The 20,783-nt window shown below is 44.9% G+C and overlaps 1 protein-coding gene across 1 annotated transcript; it reads left to right on the top strand.

Annotated features, from left to right (window-relative positions):
* Positions 1-10,324: 10,324 nt before the first annotated feature.
* On the top strand, positions 10,325-14,198 carry BHLHE41 (basic helix-loop-helix family member e41). Its single transcript, XM_030215025.1, has 5 exons — positions 10,325-10,551; positions 10,645-10,708; positions 10,958-11,065; positions 11,371-11,482; positions 11,856-14,198. Exons 1-5 carry the CDS (start codon positions 10,490-10,492, stop codon positions 12,743-12,745), a joined length of 1,236 nt encoding a protein of 411 aa, XP_030070885.1. The 5' UTR covers positions 10,325-10,489; the 3' UTR covers positions 12,746-14,198.
* Positions 14,199-20,783: the final 6,585 nt, after the last annotated feature.

Here is a 20,783-nt window from a genome sequence, read left to right as displayed (position 1 = left end):
AGGAGAAGGAAGGTGCGTTGTGGCACAAAACACAGCAGTTGCCATGACAGTACCTCCTCCCCAAAAATCCTCCTCTCCATAGTACTGACTTGGGTTTATATGGAAACAGACAATGGAGCAGCGGAAAAAGATGGTGGCTAGCAGACTTCCATGAGCAATCCTTGAGACTGTAGGCCCTCCAGGAATCAGTGATGTCGTGGACCTCATACCCACAGTTTGGTTCATCGCAGTGGTGTAGTCAGACAGCCGTTTTGGGTGGGCCTGAGCCCAAAGTGGGTAGGCACAACATTTTCTCTGCTCCGCCCTACCTCCACCTCAAAATATAAATACTTTAGCTAATGAGGATCCTCAAGCTCAGTCAGCTGAAGACTTTCTCTGAAGGTGGCCAGAACTCTCTTTTACCAAGCTTGGCGGACAACAGCAATGACCCTAAGCCACTGATGCCAGCACCCCACACATGCTTAGCTGTCGATGGCTCAAGGATGCTGTTGCCAGAGCTTGGTAGAAGGGAGTTCTGGCCGCCTTTGGAGGAGGTCCTTAGCTGGGGATGCCTGGGAATCCTCACCAGCTATACAGCAAGGGTTAGGATTGGTGTTAGATCTGCTTGGGCCCAGGTCAGAAAATAAAGGAGGGCTCCCCTCCCCGATTCCCTCTCCTCTTTGCCTCCCCTCCAATTTCCCACCTGCCATTACTATCACACCAACAGACCCTCACCAAATACAGAACAAGGTGTCATAAATTAGAAATAAAAATATTTAGACAAAAATTGAAAGGGAACCCCAAGAAGTTAAACATAGCATTACTGCAACACTGGAGACATAAAACAGGGATGCATTTCCTTTTCTACAGAACACAATACAAAGACATTTGCTATGCACATTTCCAAAAACTAACATATTCCATTTAAATCATTCAAAATAAAATGCTTTTTTTCTACCTTTGTTGTCTGGACATTTTATTTTTCCATCTTGCTGGTTCCAATTTCTCTTTTCTGCTTTCTCTCTGTCATCTGCTAATTCTTCTTCCAGCGGCTGCAGTCCATTTGTCTTTTCTCCTGTTTGTTGCCTCACTATTCCTGCCTCTGACATATTGATCATTCCTTTTTTAGCTCTTTTCTGCCTCTCTCTCACCCTTCTTCATCTCCTTTTTACTGTTCAACTACCTATCAAATTTCCATCTTCTTCTTTCACCCACTAGCTCTCCCATTCCCCATCTTACTCCTCCCCATCCCTACTTTCTCTTTTATCTTTAATCTACTCCCCATTACCATACTTCTACCCTCTGTAATCACTATCTCTCATTCATTTCCTTGCCACCCCTCCTCCCCCTCTTGGCCTCTCCCACAGGGTTCCACCATTCCCATCGTCTTCCTCCCTCCACCCTTCTAACCAGCATCTGATCCCCTCCCCACCCCACCCTGGTAGCCTTATATTTTCCTGCCCCTTCTCTCTTCCTTCCTGTCATCTCCCCCATGGCCCAGCATTTCCCCCCTCACCACCTACTGTGTACCTCTCCCTCCCTCTCATCCACCCCCATGTCTATCTCCCCCTCTCATTCCCACTGTCCACCATCTCTCTCTCTCTCTCTCCTTTGTGTTCTGGATCCAACATCTCTCTCCCCTACCCATACAGCATCTCTCCCTTCCTCCCCTCTACCATCATGTCTAACATTTCTCCCTTCCCTCCACCCCTATGTTCAACATTCCTTCCCCTCTCACCACCTATCCCCTCTCTATGCAGCGTGTCTCACTCCCTTCCACCTCATATGCAGCCAAGACTTCTCCCTTACTCACCCCTCCACCCCTTTGCTGCATCTCTCCCTTCTTCCCCGTGCAGCATCTCCCCCACCCACCATGCCTCATCTTTCCATCTTCCCTCCCCCCTGTGCAACATCTTTCCTTCCATCTTCCCTCCCCCCTGTGCAGCTGCTGTCTCCCGTCTTCCCTCCCCCATGCAACATCTTTTCCCCATCATCCCTTCCCCCATGCAGCAACTTTCACCCCATCTTCCCTCACCCTCCTTGCAGGCCCGCCCAGCAGCAGTGTTCCTGTAGCTCGCAGCGATTCCGGTTGCTGGCTCGGCTCGCAGCGATTCCCACACGCTGCCTGCCGGCTGACGCTCAACAATTTCCTTGCAGCTACTAAGCGCTAACCCAGAAGTCTATCCTCTGCCACAACTTCCGGTTTCTGCCCAGTCAAGGTGCGGCAGAGGAGAGGCTTCCGGGTTAGTGCTTAGTAGCTGCAAGGAGATTGTTGAGCAGCAGGCAGCATGTGGGAATCGCTGCGAGCCGAGCCTGCGACCAGAATCGCTGTGCAGGAACACTACTGCTGGGCGGGCCTGACCCCAAATTGGGTGGGCCCACGCCCTTCCGTGGCTACGCCCCGGTTCATCGGCGTGATACAAGAAGTGGGAGGTTAAGGAGGTCCACTCGGAAGGTCTCTACCCTGTAGTCAGTCATAACCTGGGTGTCGGATGCTAAGAATGAGCACGCCTTACCCTAAAGAGGCACCTTTCCCAGTAGGAGATCCATAGGGCCATCTTGGCTTGGAGGATGAGTCTCTGCTTCATGCTCGGGCATATCTTGGCCTGGACCCCACAGGTCCAGGGCAGATGATCCAGAATACTTATATCTGCAGTGGCTAAGGTGACGGCAGGCATCACAGAGTCCAAACAACATTAATGACAGGTATCACTCCAGGCTGTAATTTTGCCTCTTTCCCAGTCTATAGTTGGGTTGTATTTCTGTAGCCATGGTAACCCCAAGACGATGGGCTTCACGGATGTCCAGAGGACATAAAGAACGATGGCCTCCCTGTGGCCATTTATGCTCAGACATAGAGGAACCATTTGGGTTTTAAGATGCCCTTGAATATTTCCATATGCTGAGGAGTCCGGACTGGTCTTAGGTAAATCCTGGGTAGGAATTTTAAAATGTCGAACAAGAGCTTCATCTATGAAATTCCCATCTGCTCCAGAATCTAACCTCAATACTTTTCTTCCCTTGATCTAAATCCAGCACTGCCAGGACTAGAAATTGAGTATGAGTCCCGGAGGGCAGGCCTAGCACTGCACCTCCAGCCAAAACTAGACTTGGTCCAGACTTCTTAGGGCATTTAAGTACATAATGTCTTTTTTCACTATAGTAAATTCAATATCCACCACCTCTGCTTTTCCTGCACGGAGATAGGGGAGGAGTCCACCTGCATGGATTCCTCACAGTCAAGAGATAGGCCACCTTGGCTAGGGATGCATGTGCATTGCTGAAAGCTAGAGGCCCGTTGAACCATCTTTCCAGAAGGTTGTTGTTTCCAAGCTTGGTCTTGGAACCGGATATTAACCAGATTACATAGACTGATAAGGTCATCCAGTGCAGTAGGAAGGTACCATCCTGCCAGCTTGTCCTTGATTTGGGGTGCCAACCCCTGCCAAAAGGCCACGACAAGACTCTCGTACCAGTTTAGTTCCAAAGCTAAAGTGAGGAATTGTATAGCATTATTCCCTACAGTCCATGTCCCCTGCTTCAGTCTAAGAAGCTTGGAAACTGCCAATGTGACCTTCCCTGGTTCCTCAAAGACCCTCCTGAATTGCACCAGGAAAGTGTGAAGATCATTGAGCACTGAATCATTCCATTCCAAAAGTGGAGAAGCCCATGCATGAGCTTGGCCAGATAGCAGGGAGATAATGTAGTCTCCAGCTTAAGAGTTAAAAAATTATCAGACATTGGATGATGAGCCCTCTACAGTTTTTGAAGTTCCTGTCATGTCTAGGCAGAGCCACTAGTTGAATACCAGGAGTTATAGAAGTGGATTCTGGGGATGGGTCTGGAACTGGAAGAACCTGAGCCTGTTGTGCCACCAACATCTGGTAGTGGTCCATTCGGGCAGACAAGTCCCAAACAGAGTCTGCAAGCTGTTGGGCCTGGAGAGCCAGTTGCTGGAACAGCTGCACAGCAGATGACTCACCCAAGCTCATGGCCTTTGCAATTTGTCACAATTCAGGAAAGGTGCACCACTGGGCTGCAGCTGAGTTGGCATTACCCAGTCAACCCAAGTCATTTGGACTAGGCACAGGTCAGACAGAACTAGGCACTAGGCTCAGCTGAAACTGAAGACTTGGCAGGAACTGAAGGCTAGGCTAGAGCTGGAGACAAAGCTAGGCAGGCAGGCTGGAAATAAGGCAAGACAGACAAACAGGAGGCAAGGCAAAGTAGGCTGAAGACAAGGCAGGCAACTGGAGACAGGATAAGGCATGCTGGAAACCAGGCCAGGCAAGGCAAGGCTGGAGACAAGGCAAGGCAAGGCAACTGGAGGCAGGGCAAGAAAGTCTGGAGTTCAAGACAAAAGGTAAGGCAGGAGTCTAGGCAAGAGACAGAGCTGCAGCACTCACTAGGCAAAGCCAAGAGACCTGTTGCAAACACAGAGAGTCAGGAGCTATCTAATATATGCCCCAGCCTGGAAGTGATGCCCATAGCGTGTGTCCAGCACTCCAGCACCCACCCCTTTAAAAAAGGTTCTTTGGCACACACATGCACTCTAGGAAGCCAAAACTGGCTGGCACAGAAAGTGCAGCAGGAGAGCGGGTCGCAACCCACAGGAGAAGAAAGGTGTGTCAGATCATCAAGTTGCGGAACATGGCAGTGGCAATGACATTTTTATAGAATAGTGCTGAGCATAGATTGTTCCTGATGCCTAACACTGTTTGCTCTAAAAATGCACGTGTGGCAAAATGAAAATTGCCGTGCGTCCATTTTGGGTATGAGACCTTACCACCAGCCATTGACTTAGCAGTAAAGACACGTGGTAACCGGGCGGTAATGACCTATGTGTGCCAAATGCCACTTGGTGCGTGTCCGCTATGCGCGCCGGAAAATAAAATATATTTTTCAGACGTGTGTATCAGATGAGCACCAGAAATGAAATTACCGCAACAGCCACGCGGTAATCAGGCGGTAACTCCATTTGGCACGTGTTGGGCGTGTATAGACGCTTATACGGCTTAGTAGAAGGGCCCCTAAGTTCCCATTGTATAAAGCCGGGATATGCACATCTCAAACCCAAGTGCATGCAACTGAAAGGGGCAAGGTATGAGTGGGACTAGGGTGTGTCAATCTCATAGATGTTTTTTCCCCATTTTAGAAGGGGACTAAACATCTGTGTCCTAACAGATCAATGCTGGGTGTTATAGCTGCTACCAAGCACATTTAGGATTTGGGAAACAGCTGCCACTGAGCAGCACTCCACCAGAGAGATTGGGGGGAATTGTCCCTTTAATCCCCAAGTGGTTCCCCCAATCAAAACTTAAAAGGAAAACTGGTCATTAGGACAAGTGTCAGAATAATAACTGCTTATACATCTAAGATCATAAAGATAACTCAGAAGGAAGGGATCCCCAGAAGCTTAGCCAGCGGTGGGAGACAGGGCTGGTGGTTGGGAGGTGGGGATAGTGCTGGGCAGACTTATATGGTCTGTGCCCTGAAAAAGACAGGTACAAATCAAGGTAAGGTATACACAAAAAATGGCACATATGAGTTTATCTTGTTGGGCAGACTGGGTGGACCGTGCAGGTCTTTTTCTGCCGTCATCTACGATGTTACTATGTTACTATGTGGCAGCTTGAAAAACATGACCCCACTAGCCAAGTCCTTATCTAATCAAGGCCTTAACCCTTTCATTTACGCAGATGATGTCACAATATACATCCCTTACAAACATGATCTAACAGAAATCACCAATGAAATCAAACTCAGCTTGAACGTCATGAACTCATGGGCGAATGCATTTCAACTAAAACTTAACACGGAAAAAACACACTGTTTCATCCTCTCATCCCAATACAACACGAACAAATCCACCAACATAACCACCCCAGATTACACCCTCCCTATCTCATACAGCCTGAAAATTCTTAGAGTTACAATTGACCGAAATCTCACGCTAGAGAGCCACGTGAAAGCTACAACAAAGAAAATGTTCCACACAACGTGGAAGCTCAAACGAGTGAAACCTTTTTTCCCGAGGGAAATATTTCGAACTTGATACAATCTATGGTACTAACCAGCTTATTTTCGAAAGAGAAAGACGCCCATATTTCGACCCAAATCGGGAGATGGGCGTCTTTCTCCCGTGGGCGTCCAAATCAGTATAATCGAAAGCCGATTTTGGGCGTCTTCAACTGCAATCTGTTGCAGAAACGGCCAAAGTTGACGAGGGCGTGTCAGAGGCGTGGTGAAGGTGGGACTGGGGCGTGTTTATCGGCCGAGGAGAGATGGGCGTCCTCGGCCGATAATCGAAAAAAGAAAGGCGTTTTTAGCATGAATTTGGGTCACTTTTTTTGGACCCTTTTTTTTCACGAACAAGTTCCAAAAAAGTGCCCTAAATGACCAGATGACCACCGGAGGGAATCGGGGATGACCACCCCTGACTCCCCCAGTGGTCACTAACCCTCTCCCACTAAAAAAAACAACTTTAACAACTTTTTTTTCCAGCCTGTATGCCAGCCTCAAATGTCATACCCAGCTCCATCACAACAGTATGCAGGTCCCTGGAGCAGTTGTTAGTGGGTGCAGTGGACTTCAGGCAGGTGGACCCAGGCCCATCCCCCCCTACCTGTTACACTTGTGGTGGTAAATGGGAGCTCTCCAAACCGCCCCCAAAACCCACTGTACCCACATCTAGGTGCCCCCCTTCAGCCATAAGGGCTATGGTAATGGTGTAGAATTGTGGGCAGTGGGTTTTGGGGGGGGATTTGGGGGGGCTCAGCACCCAAAGGAAGGGAGCTAAGGACTTCAGAGGTAGTTAACTTTTTATTTTAAATTGTTACATGTGCCCCTTAGGGTACCCGGTTGGTGTCCTGGCATGTGAGGGGGACCAGTGCACTACAAATCCTGGCCCCTCCCACGAACCAATGCCGTGGATTTGGTCGTTTTTGAGCTGGGCGCCTTTGGTTTCCATTATCGCTGAAAAACGAAACCACCCAGCTCAAATCCGCACAAATCCGATGCATTTGCCAGGCACAAACCATATTATCGGAAAAAAGATGGACACCCATTTTTTCCGAAAATACGGTTTGTCCAACCCCTTCATGTACCCGTTCTCGGAGATAGACGCCCATGGAGATGGGCGTTCGCGTTCGATTATGCCCCTCTAAGCCATCTAGACTACTGCAATGGAATCTATGTGGGATACAAAGAACAAATCATAAAGAAACTCCAAACTGCTCAAAACACAGCAGCTAGGCTCATATTTGCAAAAATGAGATTCGAAAGCGCCAAACCCCTACGAGAAAAACTGCACTGGCTCCCAATCAAAGAATGTATTGCGTTCAAAATCTGCACCCTGGTTCATAAAATCATCTATGGCGAAGCCCCGGGATACATGACAGACCTCATAGACCTACCAACCAGAAACACATCAAGATCAACACGAACATACCTAAATCTCCACTACCCAAGCTGCAAAGGCCTCAAATGCAAATCAACCTATGCATCCAGCTTCTCCTATATAAGCACACAACTATGGAATGCATTACCAAGTGCCATGAAAACAACATATGACCACCTAAACTTCCAGAAATTACTGAAAACTAACCTGTTCAAAAAGGCATACCCTAACGATCCAACTTAAATGCCTTAACCCAGCAACACAACAAAACCAAAGCTCGTACTGGACATAACTCTTCCTCCTTGCGATTCCCAAATGTGTCTGTCACACATGAACTTTACTCTACCAAAACATCACTCTGTATTTGTTCATACCGGTATTGGCGATCACCTTTACGATACTATGTAAGCCACATTGAGCCTGCAAATAGGTGGGAAAATGTGGGATACAAATGTAACAAATAATAAAATGGATGTTTATGCTACCCATACTCAATGCATAAACATCCATAAGTACATAAGTACATAAGTACATAAGTAGTGCCATACTGGGAAAGACCAAAGGTCCATCTAGCCCAGCATCCTGTCACCGACAGTGGCCAATCCAGGTCAAGGGCACCTGGCACGCTCCCCAAACGTAAAAACATTCCAGACAAGTTATACCTAAAAATGCGGAATTTTTCCAAGTCCATTTAATAGCGGTCTATGGACTTGTCCTTTAGGAATCTATCTAACCCCTTTTTAAACTCCGTCAAGCTAACCGCCCGTACCACGTTCTCCGGCAACGAATTCCAGAGTCTAATTACACGTTGGGTGAAGAAAAAGTTTCTCCGATTCGTTTTAAATTTACCACACTGTAGCTTCAACTCATGCCCTCTAGTCCTATTATTTTTGGATAGCGTGAACAGTCGCTTCACATCCACCCGATCCATTCCACTCATTATTTTATACACTTCTATCATATCTCCCCTCAGCCGTCTCTTCTCCAAGCTGAAAAGCCCTAGCCTTCTCAGCCTCTCTTCATAGGAAAGTCGTCCCATCCCCACTATCATTTTCGTCGCCCTTCGCTGTACCTTTTCCAATTCTACTATATCTTTTTTGAGATACGGAGACCAGTACTGAACACAATACTCCAGGTGCGGTCGCACCATGGAGCGATACAACGGCATTATAACATCCGCACACCTGGACTCCATACCCTTCCTAATAACACCCAACATTCTATTTGCTTTCCTAGCCGCAGCAGCACACTGAGCAGAAGGTTTCAGCGTATCATCGACGACGACACCCAGATCCCTTTCTTGATCCGTAACTCCTAACGCGGAACCTTGCAAGACGTAGCTATAATTCGGGTTCCTCTTACCCACATGCATCACTTTGCACTTGTCAACATTGAACTTCATCTGCCACTTGCACGCCCATTCTCCCAGTCTCGCAAGGTCCTCCTGTAATCGTTCACATTCCTCCTGCGACTTGACGACCCTCTATGTCAGCACAGTCTGTTCTAAAATACTACTAAAACTGGAGATCTGATGGTGTGAGGTGGACCACGGGCACATGACTTCCCAGATCATTGCTGGTAGGTGTCTAAAAGTTTACTACTGCAGCTGGAGCCTTATATATAGCATTATACCTACACCCCAAGATGTGCATGCAATTAAATTAGTTAATGAGCTATCAAGTATGAATTATAGGGCTTTAACAATCAATATGTGCACTTAATTGAGTATTGTGTTCAATTCTGGTCGACGTATCTCAAAAAAAGTAATAGAGCGGAATTAGAAAAGGTTCAAAGAAGAGCGATCAAAATCTTAAAGGGGATGGAACTCTTCTCATATGAGGAAAGACTGAAGAGGTTAGGGCTCAGCTTGGAAAAGAGACGGCTGAGGGGGGGGGGGGTATGATTGAGATCTACAAAAGCCTGAGTGGTGTAGGAACAGGTAAAAGTGAATCGATTTTTTACTTTTTCAAAAAGTACAAAGACCAGGGGACACTCCATGAAATTGCATGGAATACTTTTAAAACAAATAGGAGGAAATATTTTTTCACTCAAAGAATAGTTAAGCTCTGAAACTCGCTGCACAGGATGCAGTAATAGCGCTTAGCATATCTGGGTTTTTAAAAAGTTTGGACAAGTTCCTGAAGGAAAAGTCCATAGTCTGTTATTGAAATGGACATGGGAAAAGCCACTGCTTGCCCTGGGATTGGTAGCATGGAATCATGCTACTAATAGGTTTTCTGCCAGGTACTTGTGACCTGGATTGGCCACTGTTGGAAGCAGAATACTGGGCTAGATGGACCATTGGTCTGACCCAGTATGGATATTCTTATGTTCTTGTGGGACATGGCCAGGGGAGGGGCATGGGCAGAACAGGGACATTCTGAAAATTTGTATGCAGTTTTATAGAATAGCACCATTTGCATGCCAAAATGCAATGAGTTGCACACTGAGGGTTTGGAAAGAATATCATGAGCTGTGCTTTGCATGTTTTCCCCACTTCTTACAAAAAAAAAAAAAAAAAGAAAGAAATCTTGAGTATCAGGAAAGGTATTAGGATCCATTCATGTTTACTCTCTACTGAATTTAGAGTACAGGGGAACAGTTCTGAGTATAATATGCCTCAAGAAGTTGTCCCTAGTTTTTATAGCCATAATTTGAATATAGGACACTCTTCATGTCTAAGACATCTAACCGGTAGCAAACACAAGAGGTATGACAGCCATTAACCTTTTTTATTGGGTGAGTAAACATTTTGATACCAAAGAAACTGCATTAATTTGCAAATGCTTACATTATGTACGAAAGCCCTCGTCTAATATTTTTATACGTGTTAACGCCTAAGGGAAAACTGTCTCTGTTTAAAATTCTTTGTTCTGAGCAGCGTCTGCTTTTTCTGTCTGCTATCTTTTCACACCAATAGGTGGCGCCTCTAAGTCAATCTAGGACTTTTGCAGCCATTTGTTTTCCTGCAAAGAAGCAGCAGCAGTGTGCTAGAGCGCAGTCTGGAAACTGGGGCTCACTTTAAATTGCAGAAGTCTGGATGTGCACGGTTTCAGCGCGATCGTCCACGACTACCAATTTACAAATAAAACCCCCCAGCTCTTCCCAAACATGGACGAAGGAATTCCTCGTTTGCAGGAAAGACAGTTGCTGGAGCACAGAGATTTCATAGGGTAAGGTGCCTGTGCATTTTGCCAATGAAGGCATTTCCTATTCAAAGTGGAAAATACAGCCAGAACTAATTATATTCCGTCTGTACCTTACAGAGTGGACTATCCGTCCCTGTATATCTGCAAACCCAAAAGAGGCATGAAGCGTGATGAAAGCAAGGTAAGACTAAGTTTTTGAAGCTTAATGTTGCAGCTTCTAATAAACGGTCTAGCGAGTTAATTATCTTCGTTGGTTTTCAAAACGCAAGCATGCTCTTTACTGAGATATTTTCATTTTACTCCCTTGAATGTTAAACGTCGTCCTGAATAACTTACAGTACAGAAGGTAAACCTGCAGATTAATTGCTTGCACTTGAAGGCATCTCAAGTTTCCATTATGTAATGTGTCCTTTTCCATTTTCATATTCAGGAAACATACAAACTACCCCACAGATTGATAGAAAAGAAAAGACGGGATAGGATTAATGAATGTATAGCTCAGCTGAAAGATTTGTTGCCCGAACATCTGAAACTGACGGTAAGGTATATGCTGTCTGCCTTCTTACAGAAAATTACCATTATGACAGAACCATTAAGAAGTAACCATTAAAGTATTACCTAAAAAGAATGCAGATTAGTTTGCTGTTTTGCTCCAAAGTATCCAGGCATGAAGGAAAGTATAAAAGTCTGAGTTCCACCAGAGCAATATGCAAAAAAAGGCGCAAAAGAATCAGTTTCTTTCCAGGGGTCTGTTGAGATGCATTTACTGTGACAGTACTCCACTATTAAGCCCATGAAGTAACCAGTTGCTCTTTTTTTTTTTTTTTTTTTTTTCACTTTAAGACATTAGGACATCTGGAAAAGGCTGTCGTTTTGGAGTTAACTTTGAAGCATTTGAAAGCTTTAACAGCTTTAACAGAACAACAGCATCAGAAGATAATTGCTTTGCAGAATGGTAAGTCTGGTGCCAGGAAATATGGTTCTCACCCTGTCTTTCACTGCATGCTATATATATACGGCAATAGTTTTCCTTATGGTTTATATGGAAATAAAATATATCTCATTCATCTCAAATGTACATATATATGTATAACTTTCTGCAAGTTTACAGATCAGCATATTTTTCTTAAGTCTTTTTCTGGTCACGGGGTGAAGGTGGTTGAAAAAAAGAGCTTTAAGGATACTGCAGCAAATTGGAAGTGTTAAGTTAAAGAATTATAGACAAGCGTTTTTGCTAATACTGATTTTAAGTAAGTTGAGGGGAATAATGATAATCCTTAGCGTGACCGTCAATATATGTGCCAATGTCTCTGTTTTTCCTGTCACAGGGGAGCGATCTCTGAAATCCCCCATTCAGTCAGATTTGGATGCCTTCCATTCTGGATTTCAGTCTTGTGCCAAAGAAGTCTTGCAGTACCTTTCGCGTTATGAAAGCTGGACTCCCAGGGAGCAGAGATGTGCCCAGCTCATCAATCATTTGCACTCACTCTCTGGCCAGTTGTTAACTGGCCCTCCACTGCTGACTCAGCAGGTCTCTGAGGGCAAAAAATCCATGCAAGATCACAGCAGCCACAAAACAGAGCATCAGGCGTACTGTGTCCCGGTGATCCAGAGGATACAGAATGTGGAGCTGAATGAAAATGATACGGACACGGACAGCGGCTATGGGGGAGAAAGCGAGAAACAGGAAGGAAAAGCAGAGGGAGCCAGCAGCCTGAACAAGTCCCAAGCAGCCAGGAACATTGCAATCAAAAAGGAACCTATAGAGGAGCTGCCACCTAAGAGATTTAAGAGGGAGAATTCAGGCAGCATGGAGCCAGCACTGAGAGCAGATGCTGCCCTTTTCAGTTCCCTCATGGCCTTCGGGGGTGCTCCCTTTAGCCAGCAAGCGCCTCTCTGCCTGCCCTTCTACTTTATCTCCCCATCAGCAGCCACCTCCTACCTGCCCTTCCTGGACAAGCACAGCCTGGAGAAGTATCTGTATCCAGCAGCAGCAGCGGCGGCAGCAGGTCCCATCCCACTGCTGTACCCTGGGATCCCTTCAGCAGCAGCTACTGCAGCTATCCCCTGCCTCTCCTCGGCACTGACACCAGCCACCTTGCAACACGAGGTTATGTCCCCGTCCCCCTGTGCTTTCCCAGGGGCAACAGGGCCGCTAGCTGAGGAGCTGGACAGTCCCAGGCAGGACAGGTTGCAGTCCGCAAAGGAAAATGCCTGAGCACCTGGAACTCACTGCCTGACCATTGCATCAAAGGAGAAATGTTATAACAATCCTGGCACTCAGAAATATACACCACAGTCAACAAAAGGTGGCTTCAGTTTGTAATTTGTATGTATTTTGTGATCCTGCTCTTTTATCTGCTGTATAAAATAATTTTCAGTCCATTATTGGCTGAGGAAAAAGCCTAAAATTCTAAAATACCCTTCATCTGTTTTAGCTCCTCTGAGGAACCGTTTTCGGGCACGAAAAGCCTTCGTTGTTAAAATACTTCTTTTTGCAGGATCAATATAATTCAGTTAATGCAAGTCTAGCATCAACATCATCTTAAAAATTTGTTACTCAGTAGTTCCTGTGTTCAGCTTAAATGCATATGGCTGTAAAATGTAGTTTTTCCAAGGTAAATTAATGTTGCACCTTAATTATGAAACATGTCAAAGACAATTTTGTAGATTTGCACTTCTTTAAGACAGAGCTGAGAAGAATGAGAAATACAGATGGGAGGATAGCACTTTATCGTTACATTAACCACCAATGTAGGTTTTTTTTTCTTTGATATTATTATACGATCGAAGTTAAATCTAAATGGTATGGAAAGTGTTGGTTCCCCATCCAGTAATTACTGTGAAAAAAGTGAATGTTTATGAGCTTAACTGAAAATCCCAAACTGACTTATTTATTGGAAGTACAGTAAATTTTAAAGCTAGAGAAGAACAAGATGACATCATGTTAAATTTGCAGTCTCTATAGGCAGGAGATAAAGTCCCTTGAGCTTTTTCCAACCTTGACATAGTGATTTCCCATTCTGCAGACTGCCAGACACCAGATAATCACCAAGAGAGCTTTTTAATAAGGCTTAAAGGAAGACCTTGCCTAGATATTTTTAGTTTGTTGCCAAGGTAGCACTGTGAGAAATCGCACTTGAATGTTATGTAAGAGGTGAGACACAACAGTCTGACTAAGAGTGAATAAATATCCTGGGTTGATAATTCAGTTTTGTACATTTGCTGCTGCTGTTTGCTACTGTTTGCCTCAAACGCTGTGTTCAAACAACGTTAAAATTCTTACTGGCCTATGGAGTGGCCGTATGTAAATATTTGTTAATTCATCCAATGAATGATATCTGACAAGATATTTTGTAAGGGGGGGGGGGGGGGGGAAGGGAATATGTGCTGACGCTATTTTGAGTTCCGGTTATCTCTTTAGAAGGATTAGCAGAAATTAAGAGTTGTACTTTTGTTACAACCCTTATGATTGGTACAAAGCTGGAGTCTTAAATTATTGAAAAAATAATAAATGCTGTCTGCTGAAACCAGCTGCTCTTTTAAAACAATTTAGTATGTGATACAGAAATCAAGTCTTTATTTTCTGAATTTTCCAAAGCAACATGATCTCTTATCTAAATATTTAACCACACCTTTCTGATTTGAAAAATATTCTTCAAGGAATAAAAACTTTAATACATAATATGGGTGTTGTCTAGTGCTTCAGATATTCAAAATAATCATTGTGGGTTTTTCTAAAGTTTAAAACTATCAGATCAAAATTCAGTCCAAAACGTTCAGCATTTTTTAAAGCACTAATTAGACCCCAGATATTCACCACTGAGCTAATCCATGAACTGACACTAAATGTCTGAGACTTTTGCAGTGCCAGGAGTTGACTGGGTCTTTTTATGTTTTTTATGTGATCCTACTTGGTTATCTGCGGTACCCAAATAAGGTCTGGGTCTGCCTCGACTCCACCCCTGCAGTGCGCCAGTGATATTCAGCAGCACTCAGTAGGGGTCCTTTTACAGAGCTGCGACAAAAGGGGGCCTGCGCTGGCGCCAGTGCATGTTTTCGATGCGTGCTGAGGCCCCCTTTTACCGCAGTGGGTAAAAGGCAGATCTTTTTTTTTTAAGAAATAGCTGTTTGGCACGTGAAGCACATGCCACGCGCACATTTCAGGGGGGTGGGCACTGCCCGATTACCACCAGGTACACACTGGCGCTACAAAAATGAAAATGTTTTTGTAACGCTGGAAATGGTGCGTGCTGGGGGCGGGAACTACTGTCAGGCTGCTGTGGTAGCTTGGCGGTACTTCCGTTTTAGTGAGCGGTAAGCCTGCGTTGGGCTTACCACCACTTTGTATAAGACCCTAAATGCAGCGAGTATGTACTCCAGACCTGTTCAACGCTATTTAACCAACGGAAGCCCAACTGCACTGAATATCATGGGTCAGTTTTAAAATGGACTTATACATTCACCTGCGGTCAGTGAACATTTAAGTCTGCTGTCTATATATTTTCAAAGGTTATATGGATAGTGCTGGGCAAAAATCCCTCTGAGTGATCTAACGCTCTTCATATAGAGAAGGGGCGGAGAGAGGGAGGACCTGCAAAATGGCGCTAACCAGATAATCTGTTGGTTCGATGTTCAAAAGTGTTTTTCTGGGTAGCAGTATCTGCAACCCAAATAAATGCTACTGACCTTAGGCCAGTCATCGAATTTCAGCAGCATTATCTGGATAAAACCACTGAACATTATGGCACACTGCCCCAGTGCTGTCCAGATAGTGCCAGGGCTGTTTGAGGAAGTGCAAAGGCAGAACGGGAAATTATCCAGATAGAGCGATATTCAGCACCACTGTCTGGACAACTGCCAAGACATATTAGGACAGAAAAAGAGCTGTCAAGTTGTCTGGAGAGTTTTCCAGATAGTGGCTCTGAAAATCCCTGTTATTTAGATAGCTCTGATGGCCAGAGTCATACCCAGAAATTCACATCACTTTCTTGGAATATGTTTAAATGCTCCAGTCGATACTTAAAAGAAACACCAATGGATAGATTCTGTAAATGGTATCTACAGACAAGTACACTTAATAAATGTAATGGCTGTCAAACAGTCTACTTCCTTGATATGACCAACTCAACAAATAGTAAACATAAAGTTCACTTGAATATAAATGGATGGTGGTGGGGGGGAGGAAGTCTCATTTATCACTGGGTCATATCTCCCTGATCTTCAAAACCGGGTTTCTAAATGAAACCCACTTGTGACTATTGTAGTCATCGACAAAAAACCCCCTCCTTCCTATATCTCTGTTTGCATCTTTTTAATCATTTTTCAAAAAATTTCTACACTCAATACTGACACTGAAAAATCCTATAAAGAATGACTGGCAGTTGGCACGAAGCTCACAGCGTGTAGTACCACTTATCTTAAAAGCTCGTTGGATCCCGACAGACACTAGTTTTGCTGCCACTTTCTCAAAGGATCTGAGCCAATGGACACCTACAAAAAAACAATTGTCATTCTTTGTAAAACAAAAACAGTGAACAAGAAATAAAAATCATCCAAATACAACCTTGCCTCCACAGACAAGTGTCAAAATGATGCGTGCTAAGCTGGTTTTCCGTAAAGTTTGCTCTGTTTGGAACAACTTTTATAGAATACTGGCTTAGTGTGTATTTCGTGCTTAACTTTGAGTTTGAGCATTTTTGCCTGTCAAAGGCAGGTGTAAATGCTCGTGCCCAACTGATGGCAGTTAGACGTACAGATGCAGGTATTCTGTAACCTCGCGCCTAATTTCTGGGAATCTCCCCCACGCTTCTCCCATGGCCACGACCCTTGGAGATGCATGCTGTGACATTCATGCTCACATGTTATAGAATAGGGTGTAGGGAAGGTCCATGTGTAATTCGTAATTACTTCCAATTAACTGCTTGTTAACGCCAGTAATTGATTGTTAGCTCCTAATCAACTAATTTGTTTACAAGTGGATCCACACCCAAATCAGGGCAACATATACAGAATCTGGGGCAACTATGGAGTTTAACTACTGACATCTACATTTAGTTTAGACCTGCTGAGTGGCAGTGGTGGTGGTGCTGACTACATTATATATATATATATATACAGTGGGGGAAATAAGTATTTGATCCCTTGCTGATTTTGTAAGTTTGCCCACTGACAAAGACATGAGCAGCCCATAATTGAAGGGTAGGTTATTGGTAACAGTGAGAGATAGCACATCACAAATTAAATCCGGAAAATCACATTGTGGAAAGTATATGAATTTATTTGCATTCTGCAGAGGGAAATAAGTATTTAATCCCTCTGGCAAACAAGACCTAATACTTGGTGGCAAAACCCTTGTTGGCAAGCACAGCGGTCAGACGTCTTCTGTAGTTGATGATGAGGTTTGCACACATGTCAGGAGGAATTTTGGTCCACTCCTCTTTGCAGATCATCTCTAAATCATTAAGAGTTCTGGGCTGTCGCTTGGCAACTCGCAGCTTCAGCTCCCTCCATAAGTTTTCAATGGGATTAAGGTCTGGTGACTGGCTAGGCCACTCCATGACCCTAATGTGCTTCTTCCTGAGCCACTCCTTTGTTGCCTTGGCTGTATGTTTGGGTCATTGTCGTGCTGGAAGACCCAGCCACGACCCATTTTTAAGGCCCTGGCGGAGGGAAGGAGGTTGTCACTCAGAATTGTACGGTACATGGCCCCATCCATTCTCCCATTGATGCGGTGAAGTAGTCCTGTGCCCTTAGCAGAGAAACACCCCCAAAACATAACATTTCCACCTCCATGCTTGACAGTGGGGACGGTGTTCTTTGGGTCATAGGCAGCATTTCTCTTCCTCCAAACACGGCGAGTTGAGTTCATGCCAAAGAGCTCAATTTTTGTCTCATCTGACCACAGCACCTTCTCCCAATCACTCTCGGCATCATCCAGGTGTTCACTGGCAAACTTCAGACGGGCCGTCACATGTGCCTTCCGGAGCAGGGGGACCTTGCGGGCACTGCAGGATTGCAATCCGTTATGTCGTAATGTGTTACCAATGGTTTTCGTGGTGACAGTGGTCCCAGCTGCCTTGAGATCATTGACAAGTTCCCCTTGTAGTTGTAGGCTGATTTCTAACCTTCCTCATGATCAAGGATACCCCACGAGGTGAGATTTTGCGTGGAGCCCCAGATCTTTGTCGATTGACAGTCATTTTGTACTTCTTCCATTTTCTTACTATGGCACCAACAGTTGTCTCCTTCTCGCCCAGCGTCTTACTGATGGTTTTGTAGCCCATTCCAGCCTTGTGCAGGTGTATGATCTTGTCCCTGACATCCTTAGACAGCTCCTTGCTCTTGGCCATTTTGTAGAGGTTAGAGTCTGACTGATTCACTGAGTCTGTGGACAGGTGTCTTTCATACAGGTGACCATTGCCGACAGCTGTCTGTCATGCAGGTAACGAGTTGATTTGGAGCATCTACCTGGTCTGTAGGGGCCAGATCTCTTACTGGTTGGTGGGGGATCAAATACTTATTTCCCTCTGCAGAATGCAAATAAATTCATATACTTTCCACAATGTGATTTTCTGGATTTAATTTGTGATGTGCTATCTCTCACTGTTACCAATAACCTACCCTTCAATTATGGGCTGCTCATGTCTTTGTCAGTGGGCAAACTTACAAAATCAGCAAGGGATCAAATACTTATTTCCCCCACTGTATATATATAGAGAGAGAGAGAGAGAGAGAGAGAGAGTCAATATTACTGATCATCTGTGTAGTGGAACTGAATACTCATATGTATTAATTTAAACGCAGGTCCTGGTGTTTAACTTAGTGTGGTGGCAATTGCCACTTTTTTATTTGCTAAGTTTTATGACATTTCATAGTTTTTTGTAAGATCTGGAATTAAGATGTCACCCCCCCCCCCCCCCCCCCAATATTCAAAGCGATTTAAGTGGCTGCCTGCTTAAATCACCTTGAGCTGCCTAACCTCTGATATTCAGTAGCACTAAACCGGGCAGTGCTGCTGAACATTGGCTCTGACTGGCACCAGCAAAAGTGGGCAGGTAGGGGGCAGTACAGGGGGCAGTGTTGGACAGGAGCCGGGAGTTTTGCAGGTGCCAGCAATATTCAGTGCTGGGACCCGCTTAGCTAAGCGGGTAAATTTAGGACAGCTTAATTCACCCACTTCGCTATATGGGCTCCAGCAATGAATATTGGCCAGGACCCTCATAACTAGTTTTGCAGTCTTAAGCCCCCTGATCCTCCTCCCAGCCCCCCCCCAAACAGCCCCCCTCCTTCCTACCCCTACCTCTAGCCTACAACACTGAAACTCCTCCTCCCCAAACCTCCTGGACCTACCTGATAGCCCTGTTGATCCTAGTGGGGGTGATGGGGGCAGGAGTGAAGCCTACTTGCTTCTGCCCCTTGCAGCTGCCATTGCAAAATGGCTTCTGCAACCTCAGTACCACGAATGGCAGCTATAAGGGACATAAGCGAGTGAGCTTCATTCCTGCTCCCATCACCCTCACTAGGACCACCAGGGCTATCAGGTAGGCTCAGGGGAGCCTATCTGGGCCGGAAGGGGGGGGCTTTGGGTTTGGAGGTCTGTTGTTGGGGGGAGGGGTTTCAGTCTCCTGGGCTGGGGAAGAGGGTAGGAAGGAACAGGGCTCTTTTTGGAGGCTATGAGGGGGATCGGGGGGACTTAATACTACAAAACTAGTTATGCAGACCCCGGCTGAATATTGGTCGGGACCTGCATGTGCTCTGTTGGCCAGCCCCACTGGATTTAGCACCCAATATTCAGTTCTGGTACCCGGATATGGCCCAGCACTGAATATCTGGGCTAATCTAGCTGGAGACAGCGTTTAAAAACAATGCTAACCACCGCCAGCTGAATATTACCCCCATTTTTAATAATGAAGATATGAACATACATTGCTCTAATAAACTTGTTTGTTTCTAGTTTTGTTTTTAGCTTTAAAATTTCAGTCATGTAGAAAACATATTCAACCTGGACCTTAGAAGATTAAAAGTTCATGAAGATTATTGGACAGGTAGATTTGGGAAAGCTATTGCTTATCTGTTGAAATGAGCTCTGAGAAACTGATTGATCTTTTGGGATCTGCTAGTTACTTGTGACTCAGATTGGCCCTGTCAGGCAGGGCTGGCACTAGAATATTAGAGGGAAGTTATCCACATGGACAAGCATTAAGAAAGGTTATTTTACCACAAGTCATGCTATTTAACATAAGAACATAAGCATTGCCATATTGGGACAGACCGAAGGTCCATCAAGCCCAGTATCTGTTTCCAACAGTGCCCAATCCAGGTCATAAGTACCTGGCAAGATCCCAGAACAGATTTTATGCTGCTTATCCTAGAAATACTGTCAACTAGCGATGGCACTTGTTCTACTGTAACTTGGTACATATACCTCACAAAAACTCAGTAGAACTCATACGTATGCAGTCAGCATAGCATAGCATTACTAAATGGACTTGGGAAAAATCCACAATTCCAGGAATAACAAGTATAGAATGTACGTTTGAGAAGCTAGCCAGGTGCCCTTGGCCTGGATTGGCCGCTGTCGTGGACAGGATGCTGGGCTCGATGGACCCTTGGTCTTTTCCCAGAGTGGCATTACTTATGTACTTTTAATAGGGAAGTCTCATAGGTCGCGGGGGTTCAATTGCAGTCTCGTGTATACCCCTATTTCACTACAATTATAATCATCGACTTGCCCTACCACCTTCCTTAGTTGCCTGTTTATCTCTTTTTATATTTTATTTATTTTTATTGTTGTTACTCTTCTACGAATGCCACAGGTATGACTATGCTTGATATTGCATACACATCGGGAGCTTCGTAATTAAACAGTCTGACAATCTGACAAGGCTGTAATTGTACTTATAGAAAAAGCTTAACTTAGCTTAATTTTGAAGTGCGGAACTCTCCCCGACAGGTGCCTGTTTCGCACAACTCGGCTTTCTCAAGGGGTTGTTGTCGCACCAATCAACGAGACAGCCTGTCCTTACTCGAGCCCCCGCGACCTATGAGACTTCCCTATTAAAAGTAATGCTATGCTATGCTGACTGCATACGTATGAGTTCTACTGAGTTTTTGTGAGGTATCCTAGAAATAAGCAGAAATAATGGCTTATGGACTTTTAGGAAATTATCAAAACATTTTTTTAACCCTGCTAAGCAAACTGCTTCTACCACATTTTCTGGCAACCAATTCCAAAGTTTCATTACATGTTGTGT

This window comes from Microcaecilia unicolor, chromosome 9 (genome assembly GCF_901765095.1).
Source record: "Microcaecilia unicolor chromosome 9, aMicUni1.1, whole genome shotgun sequence".
Classification (NCBI taxonomy): domain Eukaryota; kingdom Metazoa; phylum Chordata; class Amphibia; order Gymnophiona; family Siphonopidae; genus Microcaecilia; species Microcaecilia unicolor.
Note: the sequence above shows the minus strand (reverse complement) of the source record. Positions and strands in the feature narration are given on the sequence as shown.